The 15,519-nt window shown below is 43.5% G+C and overlaps 1 protein-coding gene across 5 annotated transcripts in view; it reads right to left on the reverse strand.

Moving 5' to 3' along the window:
• The window catches only part of KIRREL3 (kirre like nephrin family adhesion molecule 3), a 1,384,273-nt gene that overhangs the window by 208,724 nt on the left and 1,160,030 nt on the right, over positions 1 to 15,519 (reverse strand). For all 5 annotated transcript variants that reach the window (XM_068240337.1, XM_068240336.1, XM_068240335.1 and 2 more), the window contains exon 8: positions 819 to 967. In XM_068240337.1, coding sequence (XP_068096438.1) covers positions 819 to 967 — 149 coding nt within the window. The remainder of the gene's footprint in view (positions 1 to 818; positions 968 to 15,519) is intronic.

The following is a 15,519-nucleotide window of genomic DNA, read 5'->3' on the forward strand; positions in this document are numbered from 1 at the left end:
AGAGAGGAACAGAGGTGTGGGAGGGGAAAACAGTTGGGAAAGAGGCTTCAGCCAATCAGGCTGCATTAGTTAAGTTCAAGGGGAAAGTAAAGAAGAAAAAAAGAAAACCCAGCATACCCTGCAACCTCCTTTGTGCGGCAGATGTACCAAATAAGAGCCAGGGAAACTGGGGAATGATGTTTTATGGAGAAGAAGAATAAGAGTGATTTTAAACTTTTAGATTGCCTGGTTGGCCTCCGCATTACTCGTTTACCAGATAAAAATAAAGATTTAATTTTTTATTTTATACCCCGCAGTTACTCTTTAAGGCAGCATTTACACGTGTGTTTTGTATGTGGTTTTTTTTGCATAGGAAAACTGAGACCCAATGTTAAGCCTTGTACACACATTCGAGGTATGTCGCTTGGTGGGGATCTGGACCCGATCTCTCAGGCAACACTGCAGGGCCAAGGCTATGCAGACTGCATACTAGCGGCCTGTACTGTTCCTATGAGGCACTGTGTGTATTTTCTCAATGAATTACATTAGCTTCTGTGAAAAAATGCAAATGCATTTTCCAACATGCAAAGCAGAAAAACACACACCGAAAACAGACCAGAGAAAGTGGATTTGTCTGTGCAGAAATGTGACATTTTCACTTATGTAAGGGCCAAATATTGTGGGAGGTGTGATTCAGGTAATAACATATAGGCTGATGTTATTTTTCAAACAGTGAATTTGAGATGAATTCTTAGTGCTGTTACACTGTTCAGCGTATCCCGGGAAATATAAAAGCACTTCATATACATTGTGACACAATTCAAAGATATGGCTCTTACAGTATACATCTACAGTTCTGCTGACATTGGTGCTGCCCAAGGCATTGGTGACCTCACACGACACTGGCTCAGTAAAGAATGAATAATCCACCACTGTTTCAAAGGTCTCTTCCGTCACCTCCTTCAGAAGTAGTCCGCCTTTTGCCCACCTGTTAAGCACAAAAAGAGACATTGCTGAACTGCACAGTGATATCCTATTGTTGCAACATAATTCCTGGTGGCACGATACACACCTTAATACAAGGCTATTTTAATGCTCTGAGCTGTACCTAAGGGTAACAATTGTTTCCTTTCCTCCGTCCCGGTTTTATATAATGACAGACAGAGGCAAAGGGTTACCCAACAACTGTCTACCAGAGTTATACAGTTAGATAGTCATTGCACAATCTATAAGTTATTTAGACATTGGAAAGAAATAATCACATTTGTATCAGGTCTGCAATAGATTCAGTAATTACAACATATGAATATGGACATTTTTATTCCATCAAAACTATAGTTAAAACTTATAACATACTATAGACAGTTACTTATTGTAGCTTTATCAATTCTTATACAATCAGATTCCCATTTAGACAATTTACCACATTTCCTGTCGTTATTTATTTTAACCTTTGGTTCTACTTGATTTTTTATTTTTTTTTTACAAATTAAAAAAATTAAAGACCAATAAAAGTAAGACAGCAAACAAACAAAATAACGGGTAAGGCCTTTTGTCTAATGACCACATTCTAATTGTTCCAATGGTAGCATTCAGTATCAATATGGTAGCATGTTGTATTTTAAAACCCAGTAAATAAAGTACAATAAAAATGTATTGGTAACACTTATATGTGTGGGCACACTGAATATAGACCTGCCTGGATCATTGCCTAATGTAGAAAATCACAAGTGACTGTTGCATGAGATAACCAATCAGTTTCCAGCTGTCACTCTCCAGAACAGTATATTGTAGTTACATTCTTGTTTCTGCGGGCAACACATATATTTTTCTTCCAGTTTTTATATTAAAAGAACAAATTATCTTGTCGTAGTAAGTAGCTGCCTCAAACCCAAGCATCATCCATATGTCCTGTGAGACTGACTTATCACAGCTATATTTCTCGGTGGAAATTAGCAGAACTGAACTGAGTTCATAAACATGTCTGATGGAGGTTCGCCATGACAGATGTCTAATCAATGAATCAGAATTTAAACAGTTTTAATTGGCTCAGTAAATGGCCAGAAATAATGGGATGCATAAACCATCAAAACTTGGGATGATCATTTCCCTGCTGTGTGTTTATGTGTCCATTTTAACGAGCTTAATATATAAATAAATGTTTACAGTGAGTTAAACATGAAATCTAGCATTAAGCTGCCAACACCAGTCAGATTATTTGAGTTCTCTCGTCAGCTCAGTGTGTTATTGGTTTTGCTATAAAAATATACTTAAAGGTTAGCAGACATCCCTGTAATTAGGTTATCTGACGAAGGCGTGGAACGCCGAAACGCGTAGTAACGCAACTAGCACCCGTTTATCCCTTGGGGGAGCATCCAGGGTCACTCTCCACCTGATCCACTCGACTCCGATGGCCACGGCAGTTTGAGGTGCACCCACCAAGGAAGGATTTTAAGGCTGCAAAGCCTGACTACATGCTTGTACACAACTTACATCTAGTAAGTGAATTTTTATTTTGCGCAATTTGTTTTAATAAAGCATTGTTACACTATGGAGCGCTCCTTCTCTACTTTTTGTATCCCTGTAATTAGCCCTAGATTGTAATAGACATTTAATTGTGAGCCTCCCTGCACAGTCCTTGTCCTCTTGTCATTTGTACAGACCTAGGGATAAAAAGCTAGTTTTCCATAATTTATATTGACTCTGGATGTACATATACATGTTAATTAGATTGCCTGTAAAACTCAGTTCCCATCAGAATGCAAAATGGACATTTTTGTTAGTCTGTTTTGCAGAATCAGAACCAATTCAAACTGTCAACAGATAGTTGCATAGGGCCTGATGCACAAAGCAGCTGTAAAATTGCTCTAATAGGGTAACACACACTGCCCCCTTGCCATTAGTACCATAAATATTGCAGAGCACAGGGAGCGCACTCGCAGCTCTTTTAATAAGGCCACTTAGGCTTCAAGCTCTGTCCCACCGCCACACATAATCAGCTGCTCAGTCCCGTCCTGCCACTTCTGAAGCACGTCTCTGATCGGGATCAGTCACTATCCCCTCCCACAAATGGACCCAGTAAAGCAGCTGGGCAGACGAGCACCATGGATGGGTTCCTTCACACCCCTGGAATACAAGATGGTTCCCACTTTCCGGAGCACGCAAAGCACACTGCTCCTTTGCAGGCCAGTATCAAGCCAGAAGTTATGCCCTCCTCGAAACAGCACTTTACAAACACTGTCACACTATATATGACTTTCTGCAGCATGTCTTCCTATCTCCTGCGAAAGAGTTGAAAGCATATCTAGCAGGCCTGGGTGAGCGCACCAGTGCATTAGAGGAAAAGGTGGATATGCTAGCACAAAAGCAGAGAGAGTTGGAGGATGAGCAACACATCATGTTAACGTATTTAAAATCCCTATGTACCGCACATGAGGCTTTAGAAGACAAGAAGCAGAGGCAGAGCTTAAAGGGACCCTGAGCAGTGCCTTAAATGAAAAGATTACATTTATCTGGGGATTCTTCCAGGCCTACCGGTGAGATCCCCCGGCGTCCTGGCTCCTCTCCGTGTGCCTCCGCCGGTCCCGGTTACAAGCGACACCTGGGCCGGATGTCGGGCCGGCTCTTCCTGGCTCCTGACGCATGGTGTCATCACGCCGGTCACTTCGCGTCATCACGGCGGTTGGCGTGACAGGTCTGCACATGCATGATTTAGCATTAGAAAACCGTGCGTGCGCAGACCTGTCACGCCAGCCACCATGATAACGTGAAGCAGTCGGTGTGATGACACCATGCATCAGGAACCAGGAAGAGCACACGGAGACAAGCTAGTAGGACGCCAGGGGACCTCGCCGCCTACGGTGGGCTGGAGGAAAGTCCCAGATAAGTGTAATCTTTTAATTTAAGACACTGCTCAGGGTCCCTATAAGGGTCAAGGGGGTCTCCATATCAGTTACAGCTGATCAGATTCTAGCCTACCTCACTGACTTTTTTAAATCTGTTGCAATTGATGTACCAAAGGAGTTATGGAACATGGACAGGGCACACAGGTCCCTTGAAGAGCGATAGTCTCAAAAGGCACTGAAAGGCCAAGGGATATTATTGTCAGATTGCACTACTATGAGACAAAAGAGATACGCTATCTGATTACAATAATTATCTCTTACTACTGTGGCCAAAAAAACAGGACCGACAAATCCTTAACTCCTCAGAGATGTCCAAAACCCATACAAATGGGGCTTTCCTTTTAGACTCATACTCAACTGAGAACAGCCCATACATTGTCTGACATGGATGATGCCCTTCTGTTTCTGGAACAGCTAGGTCTGGGGCATGCACCTTCTACTCCAGTACAATCTACTTGGTCTCCCCCCACTTGCTCTTGTACTCGGAAAGTCCGCCATATATGGGAATAGACCAAAGTCTGTATATATAGTCTCTTGTATCCTGACAAGTCATAAGAAATGGAACCTCACCTGAGTCAAATGCTTTATACTACTAAATTCCCTACTAACTTTGTGGATAAGCTCCACCACTACACTGGAGGCTTACTTTACATTTGTGTTACAGTTCGAATGCGGCCCCCTGAGGCTTTTTCACTGGCCCCCCAAACACAAAAAGGATTACTTATAGATGTCACCCACTGCATTTATAAATAATGGTGACCCACATATAGCATAGTAGTGCTGGCACCACCCTTCCACACATGGAAGCCAGAAAGCCGTGTTGGGGGGCATGCTATCTGCAAATGCTGTGTTGGTAGCATAATATTGGCTCTAGATAAATGGGAGATGTGAGGGCTGCCCATGTTAATAGGCACTGTCTACAATACCTAGGTTCAATATAAAGTTTTTCTACATCACTTTATGTATTCTCCGGCCCCCCAGCAGTCCAAAGAATGTTGTCCTTGATCGACAAACGTTTGAGGACCCCTGCTCTAGTGGGATCACACCCATAGCATTACATTAGCAAGATCTTTTCAAATCACAAAGCATTTAGAAAAGAGCTCCTAGTGGGTTCCAGGCCTAAGACAACTCTCGGAATGGTCCAATCTAAAGGTATTTAGTAAATGGAGCTTAATTGAGGTAACAAATATCTACCCTATCTCTTTTATCTCCTTTGCTTCACTGTTATGGGCCCATCCCTCCCCCAGAACCTCCCACCTCCTTCTACTCCCTACCATTAAATTCATCCTACATATTTGGCGTGCTACCATTTTGTCAACACATATATGATCCTCACCCTCCCTGCTTTTCCCAATTCTTGGGAACCCTCTATTCCCCCCAGGCACATCATATGATTTTATGGACTGATGTATACTTGGGATAGTTTAATATTAGTAAATGGACAGACCCTCTTACAGAGAAGCTCATTATTAGATCTGTTCTAGAAGAAAAGATTTCATTTACTCCACAACTTCTCATGGAATATAACTTATTTTGAATATCTAAGTGATCAAAAGGGGCATCAAAAGGGTCTTAACTCCCAAATTTATATCATACCAAATCGAACACCTTGGTCTTACAACATTCTTACATGTCCAAATAGGAAGCAGTGCTCTACACTCTATCCCAGGGAAGATTGGGACGATATATAGGAGACTGCCAAACATACATCTGTGTACACCAATTAAAGGGACCCTAAGCAGTGCACGAAAATCAAAATCAGGACTTAGCTGGAGCTTCCACTAGCCTCCCTGCAGCCCGCAAGCTCTTCCGGCATCACCCTCGCCTCTTCCGTGGTCTTGCTGTCTGGTCGGGTAATCAGGCAACTTCAAAGCAAGTCACCTGTGCGCGCTCCAGAAGAGCGCCTGTCACATCCTCACGCATGTTCAGTTCTCTAAACACTGTATCACGCATGCAGGTGCATGCAGGAGGCTAACGGCACCCGGCATGTTGACGTGGCGGGCGCACTTTGGGAGTGTACACAGGTGACTTGCTTGGAAGTCGCAGGATTACCGGACCAGACCATGAAACCACAAAGAGGCAAGGACGATGCTGGGGGACCTCACGGGCTACAGGGGGCTGGAGGATGCCCCAGGTAAGTCCTAGTTTTTATTTTCGTGTAGTGCTTAGGGTCCCTTTAAGGAGAGCATATATAAGGTTTTATGCAGGTGGTACTTGACTCCAGGTTATTTCCAAAATATATCTGGGTTCTACTGACCTTTGTTGGAGGGAGTGTTGTAATGTGGGGAGTTTAGAACACATTTATTGGTTTTGCCCAATAATCCAACGGCTCTGGGTACAGACTCTAATTAAGGGCCTGTTCAGACTGTCAGCGTATGAAGCACGCGTATAAAATCAAAGAAACGCAAGTTGAAAAACGCATGCGTTTTTCTTGCGTTCTAATGCGTTTTCTATTGCGTTTTGCACACACACGTGACCCAGGGGAAAAAAAAGAATTATGGGAACCGCATTTTGATACGCGTCCATAGACTTTCATTGCGTCCGTTTCTATGCGTGATGCACAGAACTGCATACAGCAATGCGGATAAGAAACGTATGCGTCTCATACGCATACATGTGAACTAGCCCATTCAAAAGCATTAGGAGCCGTTTCTATGCGTTTTTGATACCCGTACGCGTTCTCTGAAAACGGCTAGGAACGCGCATAGTCTGAACAGGCCCTAAGACAGTTACAAGCATCGCAGTTCTCCTTGACTCTCTCACCATGCTACTAAGCAAGCCCATCCAACAGACTAATAAATATGTGATGTGGTTTATCACTCATATTCTGACAGCTACATAACTTAACATCGCCTCTCCATGGAAAAACATTGCCTCACCTTTTATGTCTGAAATTATGCTCAAGGTTAACTGGACTAAGGCTATGGAGTTTTTAACAGCCACTCTTAGACATAGTGAAGCCAAATATCATAAGGTTTTGAACCCTTGGGAAACTTACTCACCCAATTATCAGTCCCCTTGATAAACTGCTTAAGTGTGGGAGGCTCTTCCCACTAACCCTCCTGAGGTAAGAGGTCTTGGACCCTTTGGAAATGTAATCACCCCACTTGTACAATTTAAGGATAAGTCTTTATACTTGATGCTTTGAGAGAAAATTAAAATCAATAAAAAAAGGGTTACACCAAAAATATTGCAGTGCACAATTTTACCATTGCTTCATCCATCAGGCCCATAGTTACATAGTTAGTTTGATTGAAAAAAAAAGATAACCCTCCATCAAGTTCAAATGACAAAAAAGAAAAAATTGGGTACTGTAATGATCCGCTCAGCTGTCTGCACAGACAGACAGCTGTTTGACCATTCCTTAAGTCTGAGGGCTGCAGGTCTCTGGAAAAGAGACCTGTCTTTGCTTTGCAAGTTTCAGACCTGCTCTGCTGCTGAGGAATTTGCATACATTCGTTATGCAAATTGCCTACCTGCCTCCTTTGAAGGCTGGCAGTATAAATACCATGTTCTCCCAGAATCCTTGACTGGTCATCTTAATGGTTTGTTACTACTAAACACTCCTAGAGTGTTAGCCTTGCCTGTTTGTTAAAGATTATCTTAGAGTAATTCTTGGGACTGTACTAGGCATTCCCTCTAGTGCAGTCGGATTGTATTATCTGTTTGCCTGTACAGTCTCTGTGTCTCGACAGCGGTGGTCGACGGGGAATCGTTCTGTCTGTCTGGGAGTGTAGGCTAGAGCTGCGGTTGCTGCTGGCTGCTCCATCTGTCTGGATCGCACTTGCCCTAGTGGTAGTGGCAGTGCATCCTTCTGTATCTCAGCCTTTGGTGTGTTAACCAGAGCAGCGATTGCTACTGGTAGCCCTTCTGTTTATCTGTCTGGATCGCACTTGCCCTAGTGGTAGTGGCAGTGCCTCCTTCTGTATCTCTACCTTAGGGGTACTAGCCAGAGCAGCGGTTGCTACTGGCTGTCTGTCTGTCTTGTCCTGTGTTTACGCCTGCTGTTGCCTGGTGTGAGGCAACCGATTAGCAAGCGTCTACGCAACCTGTTTGTCTGTGATCGTGCTGAAACGCGTTCGCTGTTGCAAATGAGTGCGGTGTTCGCGTTTAGCTAGTTTGTTATTTTCCTTATCTTCTGATTGTTGTTTGCTGTGCCTTTGCTACTCTCAAGCTCTGTCCTTCTCAGTCTGGTGTCTGTTGGCAATCGCCATTCTTGCGATTGCATTCTCGCTTTCTTTCCGTTACTGTGTGTTCATCGTCACTGGGGGGGCGACTGGATTGGTGAACACATATTCTGTCTGTCCCTGTGCTATTTCTCTTGAGGGCTATTCAGCCCTGCTTGATCCTGCTCGTACAATTCCCATCTGGCATCTGTGGCTGTGCAGAGGCTGTGCTCGTCTGCACTCCACAGCTCCATCTGCTGGTGGGAATTACCCTCTACTGGTGCATTGCACCTAACCTGGGTTCTCCCAATTACACGTTTGTGGAGGATTTCCGCCGCGTCAGCGCACGTCTGGTGCGCTGACCATGGAAACGATTCCTCAAACGTTACAGGTACATTTCTATCCTGCACCCTCACATAGATCAGTTGATATTATGTTATTATTGGGACCTGTTCACACATGTCAGTTTGCAACAGATCTGTCCAGTGGCATAGCTAAGAAGCTGTGGGCCCCAGTGCAAGTTTTGCATTGAGGCCCCTCAAGTTCTCTATACATAACAATTGATACGCCACACCAAAACCAATCAAGGACAACCACAGTGTCAGAGGTGGAAGAAAGGGATGGGAAACAGTGTGTTAATGATCACGGCTATTCTAATCATCTATAGAAGTCAATATTTTCAGCATAGGACCAATAAAGAGCTAATACTGTGGTTGAGGGCCCAAGGTCCCCGATGCAGTGGCTACCTCTGCACCCCCTATAGCTACGGCCCTGGATCTGTCAGTGGATGACAATGTCCCGACCTGCACAAGCAGATGCGTTGCCCATAAAAGCCCAAGGTAGAAAGTAATCTGCCTCCAGACTATAATGGACTAGACCCCCAGAGCAAATTCTGCACTTTTTGCTCCCTCTGGCCATTGGAGAACCGGGGTTGAATTGAGCCTAAGTAACCTTTTTTTCCAAGCTAAATACGTTCAGTTTGTCTAATCTTTCTTGGCAAGTGAGTCATTCCATCCCTTTGATTAATTTAGTGACCCATTTTTGCATCTGTTAAAAAACGTCAATGTGCTTCTTGTACAGTTAAGGGTTAGGCACCAGCACCGCAAGGTCCATTTGAATATTTCCCCTTGTTTCCACTGTTCTCCTTAACATACCCTGCTAATTTGGTGATTCTAGCATGTATGGCAACTTTGCTATTAACCCCTAAAGTCAGGGGCCATTGACTTTAATGTTAAATGCAAATGCAAATTTTGGGGAATGCAAACGTAAATTAATGAAACATTTGTGTTTTCCACAGTTGTAAAGCGCTGGGAACTGTTTCCTGGCGAACACGTTTGTCCATCCCTGACAGCTAATAAGCAACCCAACAATCATCTCACATTCTGATAAATGTTGTGAGTATGCCATGCCTCCATTACACTAAGCCACGTGACCACCCCAATTACTTACAGCAGTATAGCAGAGAACACGCTGCACCGTGGGACCTGAGTGTTGTGTCCTGTTAGATATGATACTCAGCTACAGTATACCAGTTTTAAAATAAGAAACTAATTTTTTAATTATTATGGTGTTCCTTTTTAAAAGTAGTGACAAGAATCCTGCTTTCTAATTTGTGGCACTGATGACATTTTAAGAGCTGTGAGATAAGGCTCAAAATTCCTACCATCCAGGATGAAAGGGGGTATGTTACCGCTGGTGCGATTGGACCACGTTGTTCCTGTGAACAAAGGCTCCTATCTCTGGCTCACATAGTACAAAGTCTCATTACTGCCTGCTCCAGAGGGGGAGACAGGATTCACAGGGGACCCTTTTACCATTCTCCGACATTTAGCAGCTGCATGACGATAATGAAAGAGAAGTGTTTAGAGAAGAGGCAGTTGCATTTACTGATGGAGGCTATTACATACGTACATTTAGCTGCCGAGCCTTCATTAGGTGCTCACGTTACTTGATATTAACTCAGAACATTGAGCTTTTAATGAATGCATATTAGAACATTCATTAGCCAAGTGGGCAAACCTGCGTCACAGTGAAGAAACATTTGTATGTGTTTCTGGCTGAGCAGCTTCACAACACACGGTAGACAATATCTTCAAACGCCATCTTTGGAGCCAAAAATCTTTTGAGACCAGATGTATAGATCTGAATACACAAATGTCAGATTTTAGATGTCCATAGGAATGTCAAATGCTGTCCTGGCTTCTTCTCACAATTCACAAACTTTTTTACATACAGTATATATTTAGTATGTTCTCCCTTGTCTGTGTTGGTTTCCTCCCACATGCCAAAAACCTACAGATAAGTTAATTGCCTTCCCCCTAAATTGACCCTCGACTACGATACATAAACTTCACGATACATACTTAGACATAAAACTACGGTAGAGATAAGATTGTGAGCCCCTCTGAGGAACAGTTAAGTGACAGCACGATATATACTCTGTACAGCACTGCGGAAGGTGTTAGTGCTATATAAGTACTAAATAATAATAATAATTGTACTTAATGTGTATTTATGTTGCACTGATATATTCCACACTGCTCTACAGAGTATGTAGTCCAGTCATTAAATATCCCTCAAAGGAGCTCACCATATAATCCCTATTATACTCAGAGTTTTAATGTCCCATTTATATTCCATAGCGGTTCCATTACAGTTACCCTAATTCCAAAAGCATGGTGTAGCGATATTTAAGTATTAGTGTACGGTACCTACAGTAAAATGTGCTGAAGGTAGCTTACAGTGGGGCCCTGATCAGTTATGTTGTATATTTGTATTATTAATTGTAGTCTCATTTTCTGGCTTGTCACCCCAGTAGGAAGAGTATAAACTGTCTGCTTAAACTGATCCTAAACTAGTTGCAGAGTGTAGTGATCCTGTTTTAATTAATCTTCATTTAACATGTCCTTGTTTTTTCTGTATAACTGTATAAAATAAAAATGTGTGTTTCCACTGCTGTCATCACTGAGCAGATCTTATTAGCACTTTAGCATACAAAAGGAATGAGTGTGGACAGGGTCAGATACAGCACTAGGCACAAGCCTAGATGTAGCAGTAGAATGTGTTGGCACTACAATGTGTGCAGCATTAATAATGGGGGGTAGCATACATCCACTTGGAACCTGTGTAGCAAACTCAGCATGGTCTGACCATGAGTAGATGGTCTATGGATTAAGGACCAAAGAGAAAAGTTGTCACTGATGATCGTTGCTTTAATTAAAATGCGTGCATACTTGTAATTTGTCTTGTAACACAAGTCTAAATGTGCCAGTGTGGTGAGAGGTGGTTCACCATGCTGGAACCGTACTGATGTCACTATCCCTGGAGCAGACGAAGCTGGGTGGGCAGGCTGAATGGAGCAGCCCATGTAGCCCACCCATCCAGCTCTCTATATTCCCTTGGCACTGACCCATCCAGTTCTGTGTATATAATATAGAGAGCTGAATGGGTGGTCACGATGGGCATCCCCATCCAACCTGCCCATCCAGTTCTATATGCTCCAGGCAGGGGTGGTGATAATAGCATGGCTCCAGCATGGTAAGTGGCAGGGAGGGGGAGGAGTGGTGCTTGAAACAGTCATATACCATCTAGTTAATATCTTATATTGTAATCATTAAAGTCGACTGTTGGTGGTTTACCATTTTTTTTTTAAACACTTTGGACCAGGTTGTATCATTAGGGTAGTATCTCAATTCTGACTTTCAGTTGTTGCTGAAGGTCCTTCTGGGTGAGTTTGGGCCCATTTACACTTAATCTGTTGCTATGTGTTAGTGTGCGTTAGTACGCGTTGGTATGCGTTTTTTACATAGCAGTGCATTGTGAAAAAGATTTCAGTTAAAGCGTGTTAAGTGTGAAAGGTGCCATAGGAAAACATGGGCATTACTTTGAAATCAGTTTTCTTTCAGTTATAACTGAGAGCAACTGATTAAGTGTAAACGGGGCCTTTAGCTAGTATTCTGTAACAATGTCACAAAATCCTGCCCAATTTCTCACACAAAAATATTAGCTTTTCAATATTGTTCCTGCTGGACAGGAACATATGCTGGTCAGAAACTACGTCATCTGCCTAACTACACTTTCATTGCTTGTGGTGCGTGGTAATGCACTGTAGCTTTTGTAGCTGGATCACTTCTGTCGCATTGCATCGCGGGACGTGTGTCTTGATCCATTGGCTTTCATGGCCATTGTGATGATGGTAGGAAAGGTCAACAGGATGCAAAGCAGAAGGTATAAAAAGGGCCTCAGACTGCAGCGGACATCTATAGGAGTTTCTGTATCCATATGCCATAAACATCTAAAGGCATTTTAGTACAATACTATTTCTGCCTGCTGCTGACATCTACAGATGACAGCAGCAGGCATACAGTGGCTTGCAAAAGTATTCTGCCCCCTTGCAGTATTCCAGATTTTGTCCCATTACTGCCACAAACATGAATCAATTTTATTGGAATTCCATGTGAAAGACCAATACAATGGGCTCGATTCACAAAGCAGTGCTAACTGTTAGCACTGGTCCTTATCACGTCTAAACTGAGTTTAAATGTGAGAAGTAGTGATCGCGCGCAAAGTACTGCGCGTAAAGTTTTGCGCGCGCACTGCACAGAGCGCAGGGCGCTCCGCACGAAGTGCCCACTAAAGCCTATGGGACTTAGCGTGCGCATAGGACTTTGCCCCAACAGGGGCCCTTTGCTGTACTGTGCATGCAGTCATCATTGTGATATACTTGCCCATGGACAGCATGAATAGCTTTCGAGTGAGCAGTTTGAAACCCTTAAAGGGACTCCGAGCTCAGAAAAAAAAGGAAAGTTGTACTCACCAGGGGCTTTTTCCAGCCCAGTGCTGGTCGGGAGGTCCCACGCCGGCGTCCTGGCTCCTCTTCTTCACCCCGCTCCGGAATGGCTGGCAGGCCGCAGCCCGGGCGACACTCTCCCGAGTGTCGGGCTGTTTCTTCCGCATATGACGCGGATTACGTCACACGCCGGCCGCCTCGCGTCATCACGGCGTCCGGCGTGAAAGTACTGCGCATGCGCGAACAAAGCGCGCATGCGCAGTACTTTCACGCCGGCCGCCGTGATGACGCGAGGCGGCCGGCGTGTGACGTAATCCGCGTCATATGCGGAAGGAGCAGCCCGACACTCAGGAGAGTGTCGCCCGGGCTGCGGCCTGTCAGCCATTCCGGAGCGGGGTGAAGAAGAGGAGCCAGGACGCCGGCGTGGGACCTCCCGACCAGCACTGGGCTGGAAAAAGCCCCTGGTGAGTACAACTTTCCTTTTTTTTCTGAGCTCGGAGTCCCTTTAATGCTTGAGTGTCAGCAAAGACCCATTCAATTTCTCTGTCGATCTATTCCTAGAACCCTGGGAGTATTCTTTCTTTTCACAATATTTCCACCTTCACATTCTACTTTTTATGATCCATTAATCTATATATAAAGAGGAAATATTGTGCTATGTGTTCCTAATATCTGTAAGCGCTCCTGACAGCCCTTAGGGCGGCGGGATGTGTTAGTGCTGCAAAGGTTAATATCTTTACAGCCGTCGTCCAAGGCAGCTTATACTGTGGTGTAATTAGCACTCTTGTTAATGGCGATTAGCACTTAGCAGCTACTCTCATCATGCTTAATGAAGACATCTGCATTTGAGTTGTTAAACTGCAAGCACCTCCTCAAGGTGTTACGAAAGAAATGATGAACATTTTATGAATGGTTCCAACTTATCTGTGCAACACTGAAATTCAGTGTTGGCAGATTTTGAGACATGAACTAAAGAGGTTTCTATTGGTACAAGTTTTTCAGTTACACAAACTTCAAAGAAACAAATCTACCAGCTCAGCCATATTGTTTGGTTTACACGAGCTGATAAAATTAACATAAGTTAAGGGGCATGGTGAGCACCACAGGAGCATGGGCGCTTCTTGCCAAGGCATATTGGTATAATTCTGGAATTCAAGTGTGGCACACTTTCTCTCCCTTGACCCTGGAGCTTACCTATTGTTATCAGAATGAACACAAGCAGCACATCCAGAAAATCTTAGATGGTTCTGACAGTGCAGAAGAAGAACAACTTTCTCCCTCTAGCTCTCAGAACTGCTTCACTGGAATGAATTAAAGAAAACTCCCAATTAGGGCCCATTTACACTTAAAAGTGCAAAATGGTAGCAATTGGCACTACCATTTTGTGCGGGTGATTTTACCGCAATTAGTGCAGTAAAATCACGGTACGCTCCCGCAATTCCTGACGATCATGATCAGAGCTTGTTCAAGCACTGTACCACGATCGCTCAAGAATTACGGCAAAATGCTGCAGGCAACATGTTTTGCGATTGCTGTTAATCGCCCCAAGTGAGAACGGGCCTTTACAGCTCACAACCCAACCCTTCCACAGAAACTAACTGGGAGATAAAACTGTCAAACAAATGTTAAATTATTCTGCAAAGTAAATTAGCTGCCTACTTTCAAACACAAATGTGAAATTAGAAAGTTAGGAACACCCACTGGAAGAACTAGAGGCAAAATGGATAATGGTACTTGATTCCCACAACAAAGATCTACAATAATTGAAAGCCAATCTGGCAGCAACACAGCTCTATCTGGAGACCTTGGGGCAAGGCACAGTAATCCTCACATTTGTGGCCTCTCTGAAAGTAATGTGGACATCACTTCAACTGTCACTGCACTGTTTCTTTTACAATCTACCCAAATGTATTGCTTGTAATTCAGTCGACTTTACAGGGCTAAGGGCTGTGTGCATGATAAAGGGGTGCGAGGAACAATGGGTGAAGTCAGTATAAGTGTAAATGATAAACGCCATACTGAATCGGGCACCGAATAAAAACAATAAATATTTACAGTGGTAATAATGATAGTAAAGCATTTGTAAATGTTAGATATTTTATGAGGGAGTGAAGGAACAGAGCCGAGTGTAGGCACTCACACAGAACCCTCCCCCCCCCCAGACGCCTAACCTTAAAATCCCCTTCCTGATGCCTAGCCCTAACCCCCCCACCCCCACCCCTTCTTGATGCCTAGCCCATAACATCCTAATTAAACTTGAAAATTATAATTTTCAAAAAAAAGGTGTTAAATACAAAACAACAAAAATTCTAATAATGCAATTCAATAGGGCCAGCTTCATCGCTGAGTGCAGTCACTATTCGGAACTTCAGATTGTGGGGCCTTTTACGCTGACCGTTGGATGTTTGTATACGATGTGCCTCTGAGGAAGCGGCTGTTGGCTGGGAAACACGTGTCAGGCTATCTCTTTTTTATGTGAAGTGGAAGTATGGTCTTTGTATCTACATGCTTTGTCCACGATCTGAAAAGATTATAAAGAAAGAATAAACTATAAAGAAAAGACTTTGGTTCTAAAAACCCCCGCTGTGTTGTTTGTTTGGAAGTATAATACTCTAATAATTATAATGTTCTAATTTTCAAAATGATAACTAACTACATACATTTCAAAAACTATAACATT

Source organism: Hyperolius riggenbachi, chromosome 6 (genome assembly GCF_040937935.1).
Source record: "Hyperolius riggenbachi isolate aHypRig1 chromosome 6, aHypRig1.pri, whole genome shotgun sequence".
NCBI classification, from domain to species: Eukaryota; Metazoa; Chordata; class Amphibia; order Anura; family Hyperoliidae; genus Hyperolius; species Hyperolius riggenbachi.